The sequence below is a fragment of the Hypanus sabinus genome, chromosome 1, assembly GCF_030144855.1.
Source record: "Hypanus sabinus isolate sHypSab1 chromosome 1, sHypSab1.hap1, whole genome shotgun sequence".
NCBI lineage: Eukaryota > Metazoa > Chordata > Chondrichthyes > Myliobatiformes > Dasyatidae > Hypanus > Hypanus sabinus.
In genome coordinates this window covers 136,978,503-137,004,949 of record NC_082706.1, presented here as the reverse complement: position 1 = coordinate 137,004,949, position 26,447 = coordinate 136,978,503, and the positions used below count along the sequence as shown (strand labels likewise).

Genomic DNA, 26,447 nt, shown 5'->3' with positions numbered 1-26,447 from the left:
CTCACTCTCAAAAATTTCTCCTTTGGCTCCTTCCACATCCTCCAAACAATACTGTAGCCATGGGCAGTCACAATGGTCCCAGCTATGCCTGCCTTTTTGTCGGCTATATGGAACAGTCTATGTTCCAAGCCTACACTAGTATTATTTCCCAACTTTTCCTACGCCACATCAATGACTGCATTGGTGCTGCTTCCTGCATCCATGTGGAGGTAATTGACTTTATCAACTTTGCTTCCAGCTTCCACCCTGACCTCAAATTTACCTGGTCCATTTCTGACACCTCTCTCTCCTTTCTCGATCTCTCTGTCTCTATCGCTTGTTATGAATGTACCACAGCTCTGAGGGGCCGAAGGGTGCGGGGTAGCCCCCTCCTTTGTGAGAATCGCAAGATCACTATTGAGTCTGTTCAGGAGACCCAGGAAATGAGAGAAAGACGTGCAGAATTCACAAAGATTGGAATGTGACCTGGCCTCCGAGAAGGCGAACCCATTGATACCGGCTGTTGTCTCTTAGAGACTGACTTGTGTATTGCAACCTGTATGATGCATCGAAGCCCCAGGCAATGAATCGAGGGGGAGGTTGGTGGAGAGATTGCATCATCTCAACCTGATTGACATCTGAGAACCTGTAAGTCACGATAAAAGAGGGTCTGTGGGAACAGCCCCTCAGACGCACCAGAAGAAACGCTAGCAATCCCGTAATAGCGGAAGCCGGTGGGGGGAGGCCACGTGCGTTCGGTTCCATTTGCCCCGGAACTGGTGTCCTTTACCATGGAAGAATGGCTTTTAGCTAACAACGGGGAAACCAACTCCCAATGACTCTCGAAGGATTGACATCATAAAAGGACTGGGCAAGTTTTAACCTGTCTTTCTCTCAAACCAAAACGCTGCAGCTTGAACGAACTAACAGGGACTTTTATATTTCCATCGGACAATACATTATCCCCTAGACAACGATAGAGCTATTTCTTATTGATTATTATTATACCCGCACTTTTAGATTTAGTATTGACGACGTATATTATCTGTATGTTTGCATTGATATTCTTTTGTGTATTTTTATCAATAAATACTGTTAAAATAGTACCATCAGACTTCAACGGACGTCTCTATCTTTGCTAGTAAGTGACCCAGTTACGGGGTACGTAACACTCTGGAGACAGCTTATCCACTGATGTCTTTTATAAACCCACTGGCTCTCACAGCTAACTGGACTGTACCTCTTTGCACCCTGTTACTTGTAAAAGTGCCATCCCCCTTCTCTCATTTCCTCCATCTCTGCTGCATCTGCTCTCAGGATGAGGTTTTTAATTCCAGAATGAAGGAGATGTCCTCCTTCTTCAAAGAAAGATTATTACTTTCCTCCACTATCAAAGCTGTCCTCAACCGCATCTCTTCCATTTTACGTATGTCTGCTCTCACCCCATCCTCCCAGCACCACACCAGGGATAGGGAAACTCCTGTCCTTACCTACCACCCCACTAGCCTCTGTGTCCAGCACATAATTCTCCACAACTCCCACCATCTCTTGGTGGGATCCTATCACCAAGCATATCCTTTCCTCCCTCCTACTTTCTGCAGGGATCGCTTCACACAGGACTCCCTTGTCCTTTCATTCTTCCCCACTGATCTCCCTCATGGCACTTATCCTTGCGGAATAAGTGCTACACTTGCCCCTACACCTCCTCCCTGACTATCACTCAGGGCCCCAAACAGTCCTTCCAGGTGAGGCGACTCTTCACCTTTGAGTCTTTTTGGGTCTTTTACTGTATCTCGTGCTCCTGGTGTGGCCTCCTTATTATCGGTGAGTCTCGATGTAGATTGGGGGAGCGCTTCGCCAAGCACCTGTGCTCTGTCCACCAGAAAAAGTGGGATCTCCCAGTGGCTACCCATTTTAATTCCCATTCCCATTCCCATTCTGACATGTCAGTCCATGGCCTCCTCCACTGTTGTGATGAGGCTGCACTTAGTTTGGAGGAGCAATACCTTATATTCTGTATGGGTAGCTTCCAACCTGATGGCATGAACTTCTGGTAATGGCCTCACTGCCCCCCCCCCCCCACAACTCTGTATTCCTACTTCCCCCTCTCACATTGGCTCCCATCACTGCCCATCACATTTTTCTGGTGCTCTTCCCCCTTCTCTTTCTTCCAAGGCGTTCTGTCCTCTGCTATCAGATTCCCCCTTTTCCAGTCCTTTTATCTTTTTCACCAATGGACTTCCAGCTCTTTACTTCACCCCTCCTCTGATCCTAGTTTGACCTATCATCTAGCACTGTACTTCTTTGTCCCCTCTCCCATCTTCTTACTCTGACTTCTCATCTTTCTTCCCCGGTTCCAGTGAAGGGTCTCGGACCAAACACTGACTCTTTACTCTTTTCCACAGATGCTGCCTGGCCTGCTGAGTTCCTCTAGCATTTTATGTGTGTACTTATATAAAGACCATGATGGGAGATTTATACAGGCCCCCAAACAGTAGTAAAGATGTGGTCCACAAATTACAACAGGATGTAGAAAATGCATGCCAAGAGGGCGATGTTAAGATTGTCATGGAGAATTTCAATTCGCAGGTAGTTTGGGAAAATCAGCTTGGTGCTGGATACCGAGAGGGGGAGTTTCTAGAATGCCTGTGAAATGGCTTTCTAGAGCAGCTTGTGGTTGAACTTACGGGATAAATGCAATTCTGGATTGGGTGTTGTGCAATGAACCTGAATTGATTAGAGAGCTTAAAGTAAAGAATCCTGAGAGGCATGACAGAATTAATATGACAGAATTAAGCTCACAATTTGAAAAGCTGCTGAAGTATTAATACAGTGGAGAAAAGGGAATTACAGAGACATGAGAGGGGAGCCAGCCAAAATTGATTGGAAAAGAACACTGCTAGGGATGATGGCAAAGCAACAATGGCCGGAATTTCTGTGAGCTATTTAAAAGCTGCAGGATATATACATCCTAAAAAGGAAGAAGAATTCCAAAGGCAGGATGATGCAACTGTGGCTGACAAGAGAAATCAAACCCAACAAAGGAAGGGCATATAATAGAGCAAAAATTAGTGGGATATTAGAGGATTGTGAAATCTTTAAAAACCAACAGACGGCAACTAAAAAAGTTATTAGGAAGGAAAAGACAGAATATAAAGGTAAGTTAGGGAATAATATTAAAGAAGATAGCACAAGTCTCTTCAGATACATAAAGTGTAAAAGAGAGGTGAAAGTAGATATTGGACCATTGGAGAATGATGCTGGTGAAATAGTGATAGGGGAGAAGGAAGAGGTGGATGAACAGGAAAAGCATTTTGTGTTGGTCTTCAATGTGGAAGACACTAGCAGTATGTGGGAAGTTCAAGAGTGTCAGGGGGCAAAGGTATGTGAAGTTGCCATTGCTGCAGAGAAGGTGCTTGGGAAACTGAAGTTAGATAAGTCACCTGGACCAGAGGGTGCACAGCCCTGGGTTCTGAAGGAGGTAGCTGAAGAGATTGTTGAGGCATTAATAATGATCTTTCAAGATTAAATTGATCCTGGCATTGTTCTGGAGGAATGGAAAATTGCATATTTTACTCTACTCTTCAAGAAGGGAGAGAGGCAGAAGAAAGAAAATTGTAGGCCAGGTCATCTGACCTCAGTAGTTGGGAAGATGTTGGAGTTGATTTCATTTTCATACCACAAATTTTGATGTCATCTGCAAACATATTAAACATGCCACCTTCATGCTCATCGGAATTGTAATGCTTATAACAAATAGCTGGAAACCCAGAAACAATTTCTGTAGCACACCACTGGTCACAGGACTCCAAACTGAAAAACAACCCTTCACTATCACCCTCTGACTCATTCTACCAAACCAATTTTGTACCCAGATTACTAGTTCAACCCTGATTCCATGTGATCTGACCTTCTGGACTTGTCTACCATGTATGACCAGGTTAAAATCCTAGTTATAGTCCATCTAGAGAACATCTACCACCCTGCCCTTGTCAATCCTCTTGGTTACTTCTTCAAAAAAATTCAGTTGAATTTTGTGAGGTTGTAGATTGGACAATGCCATGGTACTGTTTAATAATGTAATGGGGCATTTTTGAAGAGAGGAGGAGAACCTGTGATGTGCTGGCCAGCATTTTGCTTTCATGAAAGAAAGAAGTTATGGCTAACCATTTTATTTATGTTTGTAGGACATTGTTACCACAAAATTGTTCACCCTATTTCATTGTATGAAAATATTCCTTTGTATTTTTTTCCAAAGCACATACTCAGACTATCTGGTGCCTTGATATCTACCAGAATTAGTTCCGTGAGATCATTGTCTTTGCTGCTTTCCATAATTGAAAGGATTACACATTTCATTAAAACATAGTGAGAAATCATTTTGAAAGAGCTACCATCTTGTATTTATTTTGCATCTTTAGCGTAATAAAAAGTCCAGTGGGATTTTTGAAGAACAAATATTAAACCACAAAAAAATAGTATTAAAGCACATGACCAAATGCTTTGTAAAAGAGTTAGGCTTTACAGAGTACTTTGATGGACTTGAGAGTGGGTAGCACAAAAGATTAAGACTCCATTAGAACTGAAAGCGGCTGAACATTTTCCTGTCTGTTTCCTACGATCGAAACTGGTCCAGAATTATGGAATGAAACATTTTTCTGAATGTCAATTGCAAAGATCCAATTTAAAATAAGTTTGGACAATGTTCAACTCATTTACATATAGATATGAACCCTATAATGCAAAATAGGCCAATAATTGCATTAAATGTACCATGCTAAATAGGGAGGCCATAAGGTAACTGAGAAGGAAAGTGTATCCTGACTTATCAGATGATTCTTCATGTGGCTTATGTCTAAGGAATGTTCGGGACAGAGAGAAGGTATCCCTGCCTTTTAGCTATGCTATAGTTGAACTGGGATGAATTAATTCTAATGCTAGGTGTTTTATTTTTCTCTTTACAGCAGTCTGCAGGAGCTGTTCAGTTAGTCATGCCATCATCAAGGAAGAAAGAAGATGAGGTATCTGTTGGCAGCACACCTTTGCTAATGCAACAGTCAAATCAAGCATCGGAATATGCCAGTAGTCCTGTCAAAACCAAAACTGCAACAGGTACTTTGGTTTGATTTTCACTCAGTAAATAAAACAATCAGCTTTAGAAGTGGTAAGACATACAGTTGTGTTAGAAAGTTTGTGAATCCTGTAGAGTTTACTCTATTTCTGTATAAATATTACCTAAAATGTGATCAGATCTTCACTAAGTCCTAAAACTAGATAAAGAGAACCCAATTGAATAAATAACACAAACTTATTATACTTGTTAATTTACTTATTAAGAAAAATGACCCAATATTACACGTATTTGTTGGAAAAAGTATGTGAACCATTGCTTTCAGTAACTGATGTGACCCCCTTATACAGCAATAACTTCAACCAAACATTTCCAGTAACTGTTGATTAGTTCTGCACATTGGCTTGGAGGAATTATAGGCCATTCCTCTTTACAAAACTGCTTCAACTCTGGGATGTTGGTGGGCTTCCTTGCATGAACTGCTTGCTTCAGGTCCTTCCACAAAATTTCATAGAAACATAGAAACATAGAAAATAGGTGCAGGAGTAGGACATACGGCCCTTCAAGTCTGCACCGCCATTCAGTATGATCATGGCTGATCATCCAACTCAGAACCCCGTACTTGCTTTCTCTCCATACCCACCGATCCCTTTAGCCACAAGGGCCATTTCTAACTTCCTCTTAAATATAGCCAATGAACCGGCCTCAACTGTTTCCTGTGGCAGAGAATTCCACAGACTCACCACTCTCAATGTGAAGAAGCTCTTCCTCATCTCGGTCCTAAAAGGCTTCCCCTTTATCCTTAAACTATGACCCCTCGTTCTGGACTTCCCCAACATCAGAAACAATCTTCCTGCATCTAGCCTGTCCAATCCCTTTAGAATTTTATACGTTTCAATAAGATCTCCCCTCAATCTTCTAAATTCCAGTGAGTATAAGCCTAGACAATCCAGTCTTTCTTCATATGAAAGTCCTGCCATCCCAGGAATCAATCTGGTGAACTGAACCCAGGAATCAATCTGGTGAATTTCTGTAGGGTTATGGTCAGGACTTCGATTTGGCCATTCCAAAACATGATTTTTTTTCTTTTTAAACCATTTTATTGTTCTTGTCTTTTGGATCATTGTCTTGTTGCATTATCCACCTTTCGTTGAGCTTCAGGAGACAGACTACTACCCTGACATTTTCCTGTAAAAATTTTTTTTGATATAATTTCGAATTCATTGTTTCCTCAATGATTACAAGCTGTCCAGGCCCTGAGGCAGCAAAGCACCCAAACCATGATGCTATTTCCACTGTACTTCACAGTTGGGCTGAGGTTTTGGATGTTAGTGTGCAGTGCTCTTTTTCCTCCACACATAGTAGTGTGTATTGCTATGAATAAGTTCAACTTTTGTTTCATCTGTCCACAGAACGTGGTCCTAGAAGTGTTGTAGAATATCCAGGTGGTCTTTTACAAATTAGAGACATGCAGTAATTATTTTTTTGATAGCAGTGGTTTCCTCTGTGGTGTCCTTCCACGAACACCATTCTTGTTCAGTGTATTTCTTAAAGCATTCACATCAACACAGAACCATAGAACATTACAGCACAGAAACAGTCCTTTTGGCCCTTCTTGGCTGTGCTGAACCATTTTTCTGCCTAGTCCCACTGACCTGCACCTGGACCATATCCCTCCATACACTTCTCATCCATGTACCTGTCCAAGTTTTTCTTAAATGTTAAAAGTGAGCCCGCATTTACCACTTCATCTGGCAGCTCATTCCACACCCCCACCACTCTCTGTGTGAAGAAGCCCCACCCAATGTTCCCTTTAAACTTTTCCCCCTTCACCCATGTCCTCTGGTTTTTTATCCTCCCCTAGCCTCAGTGGAGAAAGCCTGCTTGCATTCACTCTATCTATACCCACCATGATTTTATATACCTCTATCAAATCTCCCCTGATCCTTCAACGCTCCAGGGAATAAAGTCCTAACCTATTCAACCTTTCTCTGTAACTCAGTTTCTCAAGTCCCAGCAACGTCCTTGTAAACCTTCTCTGCACTCTTTCAACCTTATTAATATCCTTCCTGTAATTTGGTGACCAAAACTGCAGGCAATACTCCAAATTTGTCTTCACCAATGCCTTATACAACCTGACCGTAACATTCCAACTCTTATACTCAATACTTTGATTTATAAAGGCCAATGTACCAAAAGCCCTCTTTACGACCCTATCTACTTGTGACGCCACTTTTAGGGAATTTTATATCTGCATTTCCAGACCCCTCTTTTCTACTGCACTCCTTAGTGCCCTACCATTTACATTGTATGTTCTACCTTGGTTTGTTCCACCAAAGTGCAATAGTTCCATCTGCCATTTTGCAGCCCATTTTTCCAGCTGGTCCAAATCCCTCTGCAATCTTTGGAAACCTTCCTCACTGTCCACTACACCTCCAATCTTTGTATCATCAGCAAACTTGCTGATCCAATTTACCACATTATCATCCAGATCATTGATATAGATGACAAATAACAATGGACCCAGCACCGATCTTGCGGCACACCACTAGTCACAGGCCTCCACTCAGAGAAGCAATCCTCCACTACCACTCTCTGACTTCTCTCATTGAGCCAATGTCTAATCCAATTTACTACCTCACCATGTACAGCTAGTGACTGAATCTTCCTAACTAACCTCCCATGCAGGATCTTGTCAAAGGCCTTACTGAAGTCCATGTATACAACATCCACTGCCTTCCCTTCATCCACTTTCCTAGTGACCTCCTCGAAAAACTCTAATAGATTTGTTAAACAGCCATGTTGACTCTCCCTAAAAAGTCCCTGTCTATCCAAATATCTGTAAATCCTATCTCTTTGTACTCCTTCCAATAATTTACCTACTACTGATGTCAAACTTACCGGCCTATAATTTCCTGGATTTCTTTTAGAACCTTTTTTAATCACCGGAACAACATGAGCTATCCTCCAATCCTCCTGTACCTCACCCGTAGATACTGACATTTTAAATATATCTGCCAGAGCCCCTGCGATTTCAGCACTAGTCTCTTTCAAGGTCTGAAGGAATACCCTGTCAGGTCCTGGGGATTTATCTACTCTGATTTGCCTCCAGATAGCCTCCTCTTCAATCTGTATAGGTTCCTTGACCTCACTACTTGTTTACCTTATTTCTATTGATTCCATGCCAGTTTCCTTAGTAAATATGGATGCAAAAAACCCATTTAAGATCTCGCCCATTTCTTTGGTTCCATACATAGCCGACCACTCTGATCTTCAAGAGGACCAATTTGACCCCTTACTTTCTTACTCTTTTGATACTCCTCAAGCATCTTATTTCCTCCCTGTTGCCTATACATGTTATACATCTCCCTCTTCTTCTTTATCAGAGTTCCAATATCCCTCGAGAACCAAGGTTCCTTATTCTTATTCATTTTGCCTTTAGCCCTGACAGGAACATAGAAACTCTGCACTCTCAAAATTTCTCCTTTGAAGGCCTCCTGCTTACCAATCAGATCCTTGCCAGAGAACAACCAGTCCCAATCCACACTTTTTAGATTCTTTTTCATTTCTTCAAATTTGTCCTTTTTCCAGTTCAGAACCTCAACCTGAGGTCCAGGTCTATCTTTATCCATGATCAAGTTGAAACTAGTGGTTTTTATGATCATTGGAACCAAAGTGTCCCCTACACACATTTCCGTCACCTGTCCTAACTCGATTCCTAATAGGAGATCTAATAGTGCATCCTCTCTAGTCGGTATATCAATATATTGATTTAGAAAACTTTTCTAAACACAGTTTACAAACTCTAACCCGTCTAGACCTCTAACAGTATGGGAGTCCCAATCAATATGTGGAAAATTAAAATCCTCTACTATCACAACTTTATGTTTCCTGTAGTTGTCTGCTATTTCTCTGCAAATTTGCTCCTCCAGTTCTTGCTGAGTATTTGGTGATATAGTACAACTTTAACGAGTTGTAGAGATTCCTGCTGGTCTTTTGTTTTACCCTTGAGTTCTTTTTTTTACCTCCTTCAGCATTGCACGTTGTGGTCCTAGTGTTTTCTTTGCAGGATGCCCACTCCAAGGGAGAGTAGCAACATTACTGAGTTTCCCCCATTTGTAGACAATTTCTCTTACTGTGTACTGAAGAACACAGGTCTTTAAAAATGCTTTTGTAGCCTTTTCCAACTTCATGCATCTCTGCAATTCTTCTTCTAAGGTTCTCTGAAAGTTATTTTGATCAAGGCATGCACATAAATGGATTTTTCTTGAGAAGAACAGGCTCTGTCAGTAACCTGACTTTGTGTGTCCCTTTTTTTTAGGGCAGGGCACTTATACAACCCACACCTCCAATCTTATCTCATTGATTGGAACACCTGACTCCAAATAGCTTATGTAGAAGTTATTACTCCAGAGGTTCACCTACTTTTTCCAACAAATAGATGTAATATTGGATCATTTTTCTTAATAAATAAATGAACAAGTATAATATTTTTGTGTTATTTATTTAATAGCATTCACTTTATCTAGTTTTATGCCTCATGAAGATCTGATCACATTTTAGGTCATATTTATGCAGAAGTAGAGAAAATTCTACAGGGTTCACAAACTTTTTAGCACCACTGTATTTTACGATGCTCATAATAAATATTGATTCAGGCCACAGGAAAATACTTTCAACCACATTAAGTTAAAAACAAAATTGCCTATAATTTTAATCCAACATTACTTCATTTTGGTCAATCTTAATTGATGCCTGAATGCAGACCATTTTCATAAAAGAATAAATTACAGAGCATGTTCAATTGGAATTGGCAGCAAATATTACTGAAAATAGGTCAGGCAATCTTTGGTTGTTGTAGTCAGCAAGCAACAAGTGCACCTTGTTGCATCGAAGTTGTTCAGTAATGTACAAGTGTACATTATTGTTTCCTTATCTTATAATGCTAGTTTATATATTTATATGTTTGGCAGAAATATCCAAATAAATATTTGGGTTACTTCCCTTAGTGGGGAAACTACATTAGTGGTGTAATAAAACCAAAGAAGCAATGAAATGAATAAATTGGTGCTTATACAGCTGCACTATTACAGCATTAATATTTTTAAGTACTTGAATTTTAAATGGAATTGCCAATATGTCTTTCTTTTTTCGTAACTCCTGTCAAAGTCTCCATTTTTCATAGTGGTGATTTATATTATATTTAATGACACATTCTGACATTTCATGGTTAAGTAAGCATGGTTTTCTGACTGGCTTCCGTTAGACAGTGTGCAGCATGCAAAGGCACCTTATTAATATTTGTTCGTGTGGCTGAGAAAGTCAGCCATTTTTGCGAGAAGAGATAGTCATCTAAATGTGAAGAATTATAAATAATCATTGCTTCTTCTCCATAGGCATATATTGGTAATGGCCAGTACTTATTTTGAGAACATAAAAAAGTAGGAGTAGACTAATCAGGCCTTCAAGCATGCTTCACAGTTCAGTAGTATCATGACTTGTCCAATGTTGGCCTTGAGTCCAATTTCCCATGCCCTCCCTTTGGTCCCTTGTTTGTAATTTATATGTCTGCCAGGCTCCACCTTGAATATATTTGTAGAATTATAAATTGAGCATAACACCAATGGAATTCAATTGGCCTATAGAACTATTCCTCGGTCCATATCAGAAAAACCTATCGTTCTGCTCTCTGGTCCATCCTCAACGGCTTTGCAATATGTACACATTTCTTCCTCGAAGACCTGATCTGCAGGTAGTACCTTCCAAATTATGGCCAGTGGTAAACATATATTCTTCATGTCAGCTTTAATTCGCTTTCACTTTATTTTATACTTATGATCACTAATTCTTTACTTCTAATGGGAAAAACACCCTCCATCTATTCTGTCCAGACATCTCCTTGTCTTAGACACCAAGCACAGTGATTCAAAATTCTGATTCATTGTCTGTATGTTGACAGCAATTAGAATTAGGCTATAAATGGACCTGTCTGAAACACTTACGCATGCCTGAATAAAAGAAGCAGTCTCTTCATTTGGTTTTCAGGTGGAGTCTCATTTTGTTTCTTGCTGAGGCAAAATTGCATTTGGGGCCCAATGACATTGCCGTCTGCACCTAGTTTCAGTGTTCAGCAGAGAAATTAAATGTTGTGGAACTTGATCTTTCACTATCTCAGGAAAGGAAAAAAATCTCCTGACAATTAGTGAACGTACCAGGTGAGTAGTGAGGATGAACTGTGATAAGCTGCATGAAGAGGTTGGTCCTGGCTGAATGAAGAACTGGATGCACTGTAATTTGCTTACCAACACAACAAGTTTACAGTGGACGCAATATTGCTGGCTCTCCAGTGAGCTTTGGATCACCTGGACAGCTGAATTAATCTATGTCAGGCAGTTATTTATCAATTACAGCTTGGCACTTTACACTGTCATAACTCAATACTAATTGACAAGCTTTGAAAGCTGGGCCTCTATGTCTCCCTCTACAAATGGATTCTTGACTTTCTCATCAGGAAAACACAGTCAGTATGGATTAGATATAACATCTCCTTCCTGCTGACAATCAACACAGGTGCATCTGAAACATGCATGATTTGCCCACTGCTCAGTTTCCTCTATATTTATGACTGTGTGGCTAGGAAAGCTCAAACATCATCTATAAATTCACCAATGACACTACTGTTGTTGGCGTAATCTGAGAAGACGATGAGGAGGCACATAGGACTGAAAGAGATCAGTAGTTTGAGTAGTGTTGCAATAATAACCTGGCACTCAACATTAGCAAGACCATGGAATTGATTGTAAACTTCAGGAAGGGGAAGTCGGCAGAAGACACACCAGACTTCATTGAGGGGTGAGCAGTTTTAAGTTCTTGTGTGTCAACATCTCTGAAGATCTGTCCTGGGCCCAACATATTGATGCAATTACAAAGAAGGTATAACAGTGGCTATATTTCATTAGTAGCTTGAGGAAATTTGGTGTGTCCCCAAAGATTCTAGCAAATTTCTACAGATATACAGTGGAGAGCATTCTAACTGGTTGTACTACTGTCTGCTATGGAGGTACCAATGCACGGGATCGTAAGAGGCTTCAGAGGGTTGCAAACTCATCCAGCTCCATCATGGACACAAACCTCCCCACCATTGAAGTTATCTTCAAAAGGTGGTGCCTCAAGAAGACAGCATCCATCATGAAGGACCCTCACCATCTGAAGCATGCCTCTTCTCATTACTACTATCAGGAAGGAAAACCCATGCTCAATGGTTTAGGAACAGTTTCTTCCTCTCTGCCATCAATTTTCTGAACAGCCCGTGAAATCATGAGCACTACCTCTCTCTTCCTAGTAAACATTATTTATTTAATTATTATTTTAACTTTTGGTAATTTGTTATGCCTGCACTGTTCTGCTGCCACAAAATAACAAATTTCATGTCTATTTCACTGACAATAAACCTGATTCCGATTCTGATTTAATACATTTAGTAATGAACATGGTTTACTTCTGCTCCATTATAATTTGTGATGTTTAGTTTGTTTATGTTGAGAAGGAATAAACCAAAATTAGTTCCTCAAAGGATCATAGAGCATGTTGTGAACCCAGCTAGGCCCAATTTCCTGTGTTTCGTTCATATCAATCCAAGCGCCATTTCCATCTTGGGATATCGAGGAGTATGAATTTAAATATTTTTTGGTGTATTTGTGTTCCATAAATAGTTTTATGTCAGAATGATGCAGAGATCATCTTGTGAGTTGAACTTACTCGCCTGGTTCCACTCCCATCCCTGTCCTACAACAGTTGTTGTTGTTTTTGCTCATATTTTGTTTTTCTTTTTACCCTCATTTTTGAAATGTGGAGTCAAGGATTTTCTGTTGCGATGTGTGGTGTTTGTTTTTGGCAAATTATTAGCAGCTTGTGAGCCAAAGTTTTAAAATTAGCTTTAAGATTGATTAGAATAGTGGCATGGTTTCCTGGGAGATTCATGATGGCATGATGTCATTATCTAGTTACTGATAAATTATATTCTATATATTGTAATTCTCACAATGTTTAAAAATGAATAGTTCAACTTATTGTAAATTATTAATATACTTTGAAAATGCTGTGCAAACATTTGCTGCTTCTTATTAATTACATCCAAGTGTGAGGAAGGAAATTTGAATTTTTTCTAAATTTTCCATGATCCCAAAGCATCCTAAATTGCTGTAGAGCAATCACATTAGGCACAAAATAGTTTTGCAAACTGTGGCTTAATATCATTGGACAGAGCACAAGGAGAACAATTGTTTAGCCAGTAGTGCTGTTGGATATTTTTGTCTCTATTTCTGTGGGTTTATAAATCTGTGGGCCGAGACCTGATGAAGGATCTTGGCCTGTAATGTTAACTTGCTGAATTCTTCTCACAATTTGTGAGTGTTGCTCAAGATTTACAGTGTCTGCAGTTTCTCCCGGTTCTAGTTCTTTGTTTACATATTTTATTTGATAGAAAACATTTCTTAAAAACTACAATGATCTTGAATCGTTATATTTTTTTACTTGAGTTCCAAGGCTCATGCCTGATAATTGTACACAAGATTCAGGAGTCATTAACAAGGCATGCATACGTTTAAGATGAGTGGACCAATAGGTGTTATCTGACTCTGGACTCTAGATTCCAGATATCAGATTCCAAAGCTAGTGATTCAAGTCAATTATTTTATTCCATTAAGTTATTTTAATTGGAAATTAAGGCCCTGAAAGATGCCATAGACCTGTATAGTGGCAATAAATGAAAGCAAAATATTCCAGGTGGGTAACAAAACTGAGGGGAATGATCACAGGGGAATTTACAGTCCCTGCTTACTCCTTCTGCATTTCTTAGTGGTCTCCCAGCTATCTGTTGCCTGTACCTTTAGAGTGACCACCTGCATATGATGTTCTTCTACTGTAAGTAAGTTCTGATTGAATTTAAAATTGAAATAAACAGCTTTTTAAAGCAAACACACTGTCCAAAATCATTCCCTGAAATATCAATGAAATAACTAACCAAAAATGTTAAAGTTGGTCAAACAACATCCGCTAAAAACAGAACAGGTAACAGATTGGGTTGTTGATTTTTCATCAAAATGTTGCTCACTGAATAGTCAGAAGGTCTGGTCTGTTCCTAATATTGGATAATTATAAGTAAGCATTGACTAATCATTATGGAAGCAGTTGTATAATTTGCAGTAATCTGAGTACAAAGTAGTATAAACAGAATGATTGCTTTTCCAGGGGAAAAAAATAAACTTATCCCACTAATAATTACTGTATTGTGGAACAGATGTAAAGCACTGAAGTATTTCCTGTGGTAATTGAATTTGGCATGGAGGTTTAAAAAATTGCTGCAATTATGACACCGTTGGCTGATGAAATCTGCATTGTAAAGAGGCTAAAAATTGATTTCCAAATTGATTTTAGTGCCAGTGGTAGTTAGTTTAAAGCCTTTGCATGTAATTCATAATTAAGCCACATGCTTTGTTCCTGAGCTAATCACATAAATGGTGCAAAATGAATATGAAATCAATAAAGTCAGTGAAGTGTGAAGTCCTGAAGTGTGAGAATGGTTTCACTAGACACAGAAGTCATTAGTGCTTGCTTTTGCATATGGTTTTGTTTGCTGCCGTCTATTAGAGCTATGCTGTCATTTCAGTATTTAATTTCCAAAGGAAATAGTTTTGTGGAACAAAATTTTTACCTGGCAGAAAAGGTATTTGATTTGATACAGAAACAAATGCATTAAATGCATTTGTTCAAATCATAAATGTGTTTATGATTTGATTTATGCTCCAAGTTTATTAGAATGTGAAACTAATCATTAATCTAGGAAGTCTGCTCATTCCAGCTAATTCTGCATAACTTCATAATTTTCATTGAGTTATTTAATTCCTGTAATAGTAGATGCTGCTATCCTCTCTGTAACTGAAGTGAAAGCAAAGTACAGAATGATCATGTTCTTAGATCTCCACCCGTTAATCAAAAGCAATAACTTTCCACAATATGCATGTCTTGTCAATGTGGGCACTGAGCCCATGAATTTGTAATTCAAATTTTGTACTGTTAATGTTTAAGTCTTCATTGATGACATTGGCTCTCATGATCTTGTTTTTGCTGTGGTTGAAATTGGGCTTCTCAGTTTCTTGTCAGCTGTGCGTGGCAGCAAGACTGACCAAGATAGCTTGCTGTGGGATGGACAGAGTTGATGTTGTGAAAATCATTGAAGTGTCCCTTCCAGCAGCTGAAGATTGGAATTGGAATTAGTTTATTATTCACATGTACTGAGACGTAGTGAAAGGCTTATCTTGCATTCAGCCATAAAGATCAAATCATTATATCAATGCATTGAGATAGAACAAAGTAAAACAATAACAGAATGCAGAATAAAGTATAACAGCCGCAGAGGAAGTGCAATACTGATAAACAGTATTACCTCACTGCTTTTGAAGAAGTTATTGCACTTTCAGTGTGGTTAAGCCCCGGGTATTGGAGATATGATTTACCTGCAGACTTCACACCATGAACCCATAATAAATACTACTGGAATAAAGTTAGACATTCGGCCCATTAAGTCCTGTTCAACACTGTTCTCTCGTCTTCTCCCTGTAACCTTTACAGACAGACAGACAGACAGACAGACAGACAGACTTTATTGATCCTGAGGGAAATTGTGTTTTGTTACAGTCGCACCAACCAAGAAAAGTGTAGAAATATAGCAATATAAAACCACAAATAATTAAATAATAGTAGATTAATTATGCCAAGTGGAAATAAGTCCAGGACCAGCCTATTGGCTCAAAGCATCTGACACTCTGAGGGAGGAGTTGCAGGAACGACTTCCTATGATGCTCACTGTTGCATCTCGGTGGAATGAGTCTCTGGCTAAACGTACTCCTGTGCCTAACCAGTACATTATGGAGTGGATGGGAGACATTGTCCAAGATGGCATGCAACTTAGACAGCATCCTCTTTTCAGACACCACTGTCAGAGAGTCCAGTTCCACCCCCACAACATCACTGGCCTTACGAATGAGTTTGTTGATTCTGTTGGTGTCTGCTGCCCTCAGCCTGCTGCCCCAGCACACAACAGCAAAGATGATAGCACTGGCCACCACAGACTCGTAGAACATGCTCAGCATCATCCGACAGATGTTAAAGGACCTCAGTCTCCTCAGGAAGTAGAGACAGCTCTGACCCTTCTTGTACTCCCTAACCAATCAAGAACATAATAATCTCTGCCTTATATATGTCGGTGACTTTGCCTCTAAAGCCTTCTGTAGAAATAGATTCTACAGATTCACCTCCTGAAGAAATTTTCCCTAAATTTTAAAAGAATGTCCCCTCATTCTGAGGCTATACTTTTGGATCCTAGTTTTTCCTAGAATGGAAACAATCTCACCATGTCCACAATTTGCAGGCCTTTCAATTCTTGCCAACCCAGGTTGTTTTGTTGAACATCAGCCTTCAGCTGCCTATCAAATTGTTTCTTTCAATCCAAGAATGGCTAATATGTGTAAATAATCAACCCTTCATCTCCTGATCATTCTCCTCAAATCAATTATGGTTCTTCTTGCTAGAAAGGCCAAAAACCAGTTCAAAGGTGAACATTAGGGCAGCCCATGATCTGTGAACATTTTTGTTCCTTTTTAAGTTGGGAGTTGACAGATCACTTGTGAGGCCGTACCTTTGAATAGATAGCTTTGAAGGATTCAACAATGCTGTAGTCACTGATTTTCTTTTTGCATGCTGTCCTTGCAGATCATTTCATTACAACATTCCACTGAGGTTCGTTCACTCATTATTTGCCATGTCATATGACTTGGGTGATCGTGGTCTTTCCATGACTATGATTGTTCTTGGCAAATTTTTCTACAGAAGTGGTTTGCCATTACCTTTTTCTGGGCAGTTTCTTAACAAGATGGGTAAGCCTTGCCATTATCAATACTCTTCAGAGATTGTCTGCCTGGCAACAGTGATCATGTAACCTGGACTTGTGATGTGCTCCAGTTGCTCATATGACCATCTACTACATGCTCCCCTAGCTTCATGCAACCCTGATTGCTACACCTTGCCCAGGGGTGAACTGCAAGCTAGCAGAGAGAAGGAAAGTCTTACAGCTCCTTTGGTAGAGATGTACCTCTCCTGCCACCCAGCATTGAGGTAGTAGGAGGTAAAACAATAAAAGAATGCTGAATAAAGTGTTATAGTTACAGAGAAAGTAGTGCAGGTAGACAGTAAGATACTTGGCCTTGACAGGTTGTGATGTCAGTGAGCCCATTTTATTGTACTAGGCGACCATTCAATAGTCTTATATCTGGTGCGATAGAAGCTGATCTTTAGCCAAGGTACTTGCTTTTCATGTATTAGTATCTTCTGTCCGATGGGAGCAGGAAGAACAGAGATTGTCCAGAGTGGGTGGGACATTGAATTACATTGGCTGCTTTACTGAAGCAGAGGGCCAGGTACATGGAACAAAGTAGTGAATCAAGCAGTGATCAGTCCAGCAGTCATTACTGCAGTCTGGCTACCTTCAACACTTTGAGCTCTTATTTGTACAGGTACCTTTGATGTGGTGCATTATCAAATACCTATTGAAAATCTGAATTTCATTATCCCACTTCTTTCCAGACTCCAATCAGTGCAGGCCAGTGTTATTCAGTCTCCTGTCATAGGATAAGCCTCTCATGCCAGAAGTCAATTAACAAATCTATATTGCACTAATACTGAGGAAGGCTTATCTTTATTTCGGCACAGAGACAAAAATATGCCCACTACTTCAAATATGAGCCAAAATACTGAAGGCTGCAGACTAAAAATTAGTCTTGCTCTGTTATTTAAATACATTTTTCTATTTTTGCCTCTGTGAATAAAATGTTTTTGTACTTCTTTATCCAGCATTAGGGAAGAATGTTCATGGTATACTATTGTAATGAATTCATTCTGTTTTCTATGTATGGTTTACATTTCATTCACTTTCTCAAGAATTATTTGATGGGGAGCCTTCTACCTCTATAATTAATGTGAGATGTTTCTATCTTAAACACAATAATTGTAAAAGCATTGAAGTTAATAGGTATTTTCAAATGTCCTTCTGGAGATATTCAAAATGATGTCAAATTTACAGAATGCCGTTTGTACTTTACCTTTCAAAATGCTTTAAAGTGTTACCCTGACTTTCGAAAACCATCTTCAAAGTTTTTTATCACATTCATTATTTTAAAAGAGCAATGTTGAAATATAGCAGAGACATACTTTTAATATGCACACTGAAGCTAAGCCTGTATGAATTATGATTCTAAATATGCAAGGTTAAATCAAAGCAATTAGCTGCAATTGATAGTGTGCTGCTTGTCTAACTAGGTTCAGAACAGTTTTTGCACTTCAGCCCAGGCTAATAATAGCCAGCTGTAAGGGTACTTAATAGGAAGTGTTTTCCTCATTAAAATTTCATCCTTTTAAACCTCTTTTGTGCTGAACTTCCCATACATCAAATGGAGAGTTCTGGCAGAATATGTAACTGGAGAATATCAAAGCCAAATTTATTCTTATCTCCATGCAGACAAATACACACTTTCCAAATGTACACTTTCCAAAAATAGCTTGCAGATTACAACTAGGAAAGCTAAGAGTATTTCAAAGCTCATTCTGCTATTCTGTGTTTTATCACCACCCACTCATCATGGTTCAGTAATCTTTAAAACATTTGATGATCAAAAATCTCTTGGATTTGAAATTTTCAGTTGCCCTTGACTCTTTCATAACAAACTTTGGTTATGTCCTAATTTGCCAAATTTGGTGGCTGTGCACTTCAGTTAGGACAAAGTGTTCCTGGCTGGACCCTGTCATGTCTCCTGGCACCAACAACATGGGCGAGGGGGATCTTGATTGTCACATACTATTATATGTCAGCTGATGAATGTGTTTTCCTTCAGCTTGGTTCTGAACATGGAGAAAATGTTAAGAACAGCAATGAATGTGGGAGACTTTTATGTCCAAATGCTGTTGCTAGACTGGCCAGTGGCAGGGTTTGACACTATAAACATGCCAAAAAAGTCTGTCTAAACTTGTCCTTACTTATCATCTTATTGCAAATGATCTATTCATGACAATGTTAGTCGGAATTTAACCATTGTGTAAGCATAGTAGAGCCAAAGTTTTGGCTTCACATGGATGAATCCTCCATTATGTTAATTGCCTCTGCCTTGGAGCCAACCAGGTTGGAAGAAATCAGGGTGGCATCTACTCCCCTAGGCACCAGCTGATATTGGTAGCAGCAACTTGCCAAGATTTCTTCAGCTGAAGCTCACAAATTAACAACTTCTGGAAAGAGAAGAATAACAGACACCTCCATCATCTCCAAGCTTCCTTACAATTTGTACACAATTGTTACCTGGAAATATGTCACTGTTGGTTCATCTTTGCTGGATCAGTCACTCTGGAAATATTTAACAGGTAGATGTAACTTCTCCTCCAGTGTAGGGTAACTTTTCAGAACTTTCCCAATGGCAAATAGGAATGAAGCTTAAATGTTATTGTCCAGGAATACCCACGTCCAGTGTGAACATTAAAAATGCAGATTTTTGGAGTGTGACCTAAATGTATGATCCTCTGTATAAAGAAATTTTGTTCTGATTTCATCATAAATTTCCTATTTCTGACCTTAAGTTTCTTATCTCAACTGCCTATCAGAGGAAATGTTTTCTCCCAACCACCAGCCTTTATCTACTTTAATTACCTAAATACTAATTAGATCACCCTTCATTCTTGTATATTAATCCTTATGCTGATAACCAGTGGACATAAAGATGGATGAGCACTGAGAAGCACCAAAAAGTGAACCAATAATTAGAAATGAGGTATAATCTATAGCACAATTTCTAAATTCCATATTTCATTGATCTAATTCTGGTTTAAGTCCAAAATGGATAAACACAGAATTTTCTATGTTGAATTCCATTTACCTCTGAACCTTTCCCCAATCAACTTCCCTGCAAATAACTGTTTTGCAAATTTCTGCAACCACCCCCCCCCCCCCCGCCAAGAACATGATTTTCCATTCACCAAAGTGTTGTTTCCAAACTTCAATACATGTCACTGTTCATTCACGTTATTCCAGTATAGATTCTGGAGGGGGGAGGGAAATCATCAATAACTTAAGTGTCCTGCACCACACCTTGTGCACTGGATCCTAGGCTTCCTTTTGGGTTGCCGATAGGTAGTAGGGATGGGCTCCCTCACCTCTGACCCTCAACACAGCTGCCTCCTAGGGTTGTGTCCTGAGTCCCTTCCTTTATTCCCTTTACACCCATGACTGTGCCACCACACAGCTCCAATCTGCTGATCAAATATCCAGGCAGAACAACATTGATTGGCCTTTATTTCTAGCAGTGATGTGACAGCCTACAGAGGAGAGGTTAACACCCTGACACAGTGGTGGCAAGATAACAGCCTGTCCCTCAGTGTCCAAAAAACAAAAGAGCTGATCGTGATTTACAGAAGGAATGGAGACAGGCTCCTCCTGATGAACATCAAGGGACTGCAGTTGAGAGAGTGAGTAGTTTCAAGTTCCTCAGTTTACACTTTACCTGGACTGTACACACCGGCTGTGTAGAAAAAAAGCACAACAGCGCCCATTTCACCTCAGGAAACTGAAGAAGTTCGACATGAGCCTCCAAATCCTCAAGACCTTATACAAGGGCACCATTGAAAGCATCCTGACTGGCTGTATCACCGCCTGGTACAGGAGCTGTACCAACCTTGATTGCTGGGCACTGCAGAGAGTGGTACGGACAGCCCAGCGCATCTGTGGATGTGAACTTCTCTCTATTGAGGACATTTACAACAGCAGGTGTGTAAAGAAGGCCTGGTAGATCATTGGGGACACCAGTCACCCCAACCATAAACTGCTTCTGTCTGGCAAGCGGTACCAAAGCATTAAAGCCAGGACCAACATGCTATGGAACAGCTACAAGCCATTAGACTGATTAATTCGCAACTCTGTACTTTGCGACAGAGTCATAACACAAAGATTTTTACTCCCTCACATTGTGGGATGGATGTAAGATTTAAATAAATTCACATTTAAATTTTATCAAGGTGCAAATCTTGGTTCATTAAGTAGTTTGAGAGTATTGCAAAAAAGGGCTGGTTTCTCGTATCGTTACAACAGAAATGCAGTGCAAGGCAATGGTGATACTGGTAGTCTGTGGGTAAATTTCAGTTTTATTGGTAAAAATACCAATAATCAGTTCTTTACAAAATGAGTTTAAAAAAATCAGCTGAAGTTCTTTTGTAGCCTTATTTAAGTAAATAGATTGTTACAATATAGGCAACCTTCTCCTCATGTCTGATTCTTTTCATACTTTGTCTGAATCCTGCAGTTACAAATTAATTACCTGAAGCATATCAAACAAAACTTCACTTTGCACATCACTTTTTAATCCCTAAAATAAGAAATCTGACTAATTTTATGACCATCAAATTGTATAATCTGCTATATCAGTGTGGTAACACTGGAGTTTGTCAGGAATCACTGGATTCATGAATGGAAGAACAAATGGCAGAAAAAATATGCTGGCTGTCATCCAGATCACATGCTCAGGGGAGAAAACCTTCATACCAAGAAACTGAATTTCTTGGAGATGTACTTGGGGAGAAAAAGCAGAAGAACAGTACCATGTAGCAATATATTATTTTAAAGAAAAATGTATAATCACATCTGTTGAGATATTTAAAACATGCTGGATCACTTCAAAGATTAGCCATGAAAAATCAGCAGCCAAATGACATCTGTCAGTAGCAGCATAATTGGATGGGAATATTTCTGACCTAATAAATTCCCTTGTAACTAGGTTTATGAGCCTAAATTAATAATCAAAGTCTCCTGTCTTTTAAATTGCATGTGTGGCAACCTAAAACAATCACAGTTCTACATACTGTAGAGATTAAAAGCAAAGTATGTTGTAAGTTGCTGAAACATGAACTTATTCAAATAGACAGGGTCATTTATTGACCAAAAGGAAAAACCAAACCTAATTATATCTCCCCATTTTATATGTATGCAGTCCAGCAGGTTTTGCTGTCACCACCCTTGTACCCTAATAGACTGAATTTTGTTGCCTTGTAGTGTGTTAATTTGCAGTGTAGAATTAAAATACCTGAAGAATCTCATTTCATGTCATCCTATTTGCAAAATGTTGCTGGAATCTACCAATATCTTCACTCTTTGTTTTTGCAATTTATCTTTTCCATGGAGATGAATGAAATTGATTGTAATGACATTTTGCTAAGAATAGCAACATAATGCGTAACAGTTTACTGGTAAAAAATGATATATCCTGTATTATTTACCATAGCTTAACATGTATGTGTGAATTTTGTATTTTGAAAATATTGGCTTTTTTTAAAAAGAGTGGTCTCTTTTAAGAACTTTTCGATATTTGATATTGGATTTTAGTTACTGGAGTGCTCCCACAACAGAAACCACCTAAGCTGATGGGTTGTGGTGACAAAGCAGGTCTTTACCTGAAGGTAAAGGAGGCATGTGTAACCAGGGCACTTACAGCGTTCCTTAAAGATACAAATATATCTCTATTTAGGGTCAGCGCAGAAACAAACCCTCTAGCTCAACCTGCCCATGCGGAGCAAGATTCCCATCAAAGCTGCCTGCATTTGACCCATTTCTCTCTGTCTAAAGTTTAGTCTAAACCTTTCTTATTCATGTACCTTTTCATGTGTCTTTTAAATCAATTTACCTGCCAATGTGACTTAAATACAAATCAGGAAACACATAAGTTTTCTTCAGCCATCTTGGCTAAGTACTTACAAAATGCAAGAACAAGTGGGTAACTTATTCCACAGATGAGATCAAAGCTTTCTAGTTGCATCACATTGAGTCTTAAATGGAAGTGGATAATTAAACAGCTAATATGAGAAGCAGGCTCCAACATTGCCATTCTGCATAGGCCCAGTGTTGAAGGTTAAAGAGAATTCAGCAAGAACTGCTGAGAGGATTATCTACTGCAGTGTATTAGTTCCTAATAGTTATCAATGATGGAGTTCATGAGATGAAGAGTCCTTGAAAGTTTGTGTGAACAATTCAGTGAAATTGAGTGAAGTTATTCCCAGTGGAAGGTACAGGGGCCAGGTGGCTCATGGATAATAACTGTTCCTGAACCTGCTAGTGTAGGTCCTAAGGTTCCTGTACCTTCTTCCTGATGGCAGCAGTGAGAAGAGAGCATTGCTTGGGTTGTGGGTGTCCTTGATGATAGATGCTGCTTTCCTATGACAGCGCTCCATGTAGATGTATCCATGTCAAGTCAACTTTTATTGTCATTTCGACCATAACTGCTGGTACAGTGCATAGTAAAAATGAGACAGCATTTTTCAATACCATGGTGTTACATAACACAGTACAAAAAACTAGACTGAACTACGTACCATATATAAAAAAAAACACAGAGAAAGCTACACTAGACTACAGACCTACACTGGACTGCATAAAGTGCACAAAGACACTTTGATGAGTCTCCTAGCAAGGAGAAGCTGTTGACAGGGCAAAATTGCTGTCAACAAGATGAGTTGCAATGTAAAAGGAGGAAAAAACTGAAAAGGGTGAATACAGGACTGAAGGTGTTATACTTGAATGCGTACAATATACAGAATAAGGTCGATGAACTTGTATCACAGTTACGGATTGGCATGTATGATATTGTAGGCTGAAAGAAGATTATAACTGGGAGCTTAATGTCCAAGGATATACATTGTATCGAAAGGACAGGCAGGAAGGCAGAGAGGGTGGCATTGCTCTGTTGGTAAATGAAATCAAATCATTGGAAAGAAATGGCATTGAGATGGAAGGTGTGGAATCATTGAGCTAAGGAACTGCAAGGTAAAAATACCTTAATGGAAGTTATATATTAAGGATGTGATCTACAAATTACAAAGGAGATAAAAAATGCACAGTAAAAAGGCAATGTTGCAATAGTCATGGGGGACCTCAGTATGCAGGTAGATCGAAAAATCAGGTTATGCTGGATTCCAAGAGGGGGAATTTTCTAGAATGCCTATGAGATCACTTCTTAGAACAGCTTGTGGTTGAGTCACTAAGGGATCAGCTACTCTGGATTGGGTGTTGTGCAGTGAATTGGAATAGATGAGAGAGCTTAATATAGGAGCAAGTGATCATAATATGATTGAATTCACCCTTAAGTTCATGAAATAGAAGCTGAAGTCAGATGTGTCAGTATTACAGGGGAATAAAGTGAATTACAGAAGCATGAGAAAGGAGTTGGTCAGAATTAATAGGAAAAGAACACTGGCAGGGATGACGGCAGAGCAGCAATGTGTGGAACTTGTGGAGGCAATTTGAAAGGCACAGGATATATGCATCCAAAAGAGGAAGAAGTACTCTAAAGGCAAGATGACACAACCGTGGTTAGCAAGAGAAGACAAGGCCAACATAAACGCCAAAGAGAGGATTTATAACAGAGCAAAAATTAGTAGCAAGTTAGTGGCCTGGGAAGCTTTTAAAAATTAGCCGAAGGCAACTAAAGAAGTCAGGAAGAAGGTAAAGATGGAATACAAAAGTAAGCTAGACAGTAATATAAAAGAGGATACCAAAAGTTTAATCAGATACATTAAGTGTAAAAGAGAAGTGAGAGTGGATAGCGGACCTCTGAAAAATGTTGCTGGCGAGTTAGAAATGGGGAACACAATAATGGCAGACAAACTAAATAAGTCTTTTGCTTCAATCTTCACTGTGGAAGACACTAGCAGTGTAGTGGAGTCGGGTCATGAAGTGTGTCAAGTTATCGTTACTAAGGAGAATGTTCTTGGGAAACTGAAAGGTCTGAAAGTAGGTAAGTCTCCTGGACCAGTGGTGTACACTCCAGGCTTCTGAAAGACATGGCTAAGGAGACTGGAGCCATTATTAATGATCTATCAAAAATCACTAGATTCTGGAATGATTCCACAAGACTGGAAATTTGCAAGTTATTCCACTCTTCAAAAAGGAAGAGAGGCAGAAGAAAGGAAATTATAGGCCAGTTAGTCTGATTTAAGTGGTTGGGATAATTTTGGAGTCAATTGTTTAGGATGTGGTTTTGGGGTACTTGTCAGCACATGATAAAATAGGCCATAGTCAGAATGGTTTCCTCAAGGGAAAATCTTGCTTGACAATCTGTTGGAATTGTCTGAAGAAATAACAAGCAGGATAAACAAAGGTTGATGTAGTGTACTTGGATTATCAGAAGGTCTTTGACAAAGTTCCACACATGAGGTTACTTAACAGGCTGTGAGCCATGGTATTAAAATAAAGATTCTAGCATGGATAAACCAGTAGCAGATTGGCAGTAGGTAAAGAGTGGGAAAAAAGAGAACCTTTACAGGTGATACAGAGATGGGTGGAGGGACAGGAAGTTTTGAGGAAGTAGAGAGGCTACAGAAGAACTTAGTCAGATTAGTAGAATGGGCAAAGAAATGGGAAATGGAATAAAGTGCAGGGAAGTGCAAAGTCATGCACTTTGGTAGAAAAAATAAAAGGGAAGATTATTTTGTAAACGGAGAGAAAATTCAACAGTTTGAGGTGTATGGGGACTTGGGAGTCCTTGTGCAGGATTCCCCACAGGTTAGTTTGCTGGTTGAGTCTCGTGAGGAAGGCAAATGCAATATTAGACAATAGACAATAGACAATAGGTGCAGAAGTAGACCATTTGGCCCCTCGAGTCTGCACCGCCATTCTGAGATCATGGCTGATCATTCACTATCAATACCCAGTCCCTGCCTTGTTCCCATATCCCTTGATTCCCCTATCCATCAGATATCTATCCAGCTCCTTCTTGAAAGCATCCAGAGAATTGGCCTCCACCGCCTTCCGAGGCAGTGCATTCCACACCTCCACAACTCTCTGGGAGAAGAAGCTCTTCCTCAACTCTGTTTTAAATAACTGACCTCTTATTCTCAATCCATGCCCTCTGATACTGGACTCTCCCAACATCTGGAACATATTTCCTGCCTCAATCCTATCAAATCCTTTAATTATCTTAAACGTTTCAATCAGATCCCCTCTCAATCTCCTCAATTCCAGCGTGTACAAGCCCAATCTCTCCAATCTCTCTGCGTAAGACAGCCCTGCCATCCCAGGAATCAACCTAGTGAATCTACGCTGCACTTCCTCAATTGCCGGAATGTCCTTCCTTAAACCTGGAGACCAAAACTGTACACAATATTCCAGGTGTGGTCTCACCAGGGCCCTGTACAAATGCAAAAGAACATCCTTGCTCTTGTATTCAATTCCCCTTGTAACAAAGGCCAACATTCCATTTGCCCTCTTCACTGCCTGTTGCACTTGCTCATTCACCTTCATTGACTGGTGAACTAGGACTCC

General features: G+C 39.6%; 1 protein-coding gene across 2 annotated transcripts in view; it reads left to right on the top strand.

The window, feature by feature from the left end:
- Positions 1 to 26,447, top strand: part of LOC132398003 (intermembrane lipid transfer protein VPS13B-like) — a 1,044,617-nt gene that overhangs the window by 517,601 nt on the left and 500,569 nt on the right. For both annotated transcript variants that reach the window (XM_059976892.1, XM_059976883.1), the window contains exon 21: positions 4,944 to 5,091. In XM_059976892.1, the coding sequence (XP_059832875.1) occupies positions 4,944 to 5,091 (148 nt within the window). The remainder of the gene's footprint in view (positions 1 to 4,943; positions 5,092 to 26,447) is intronic.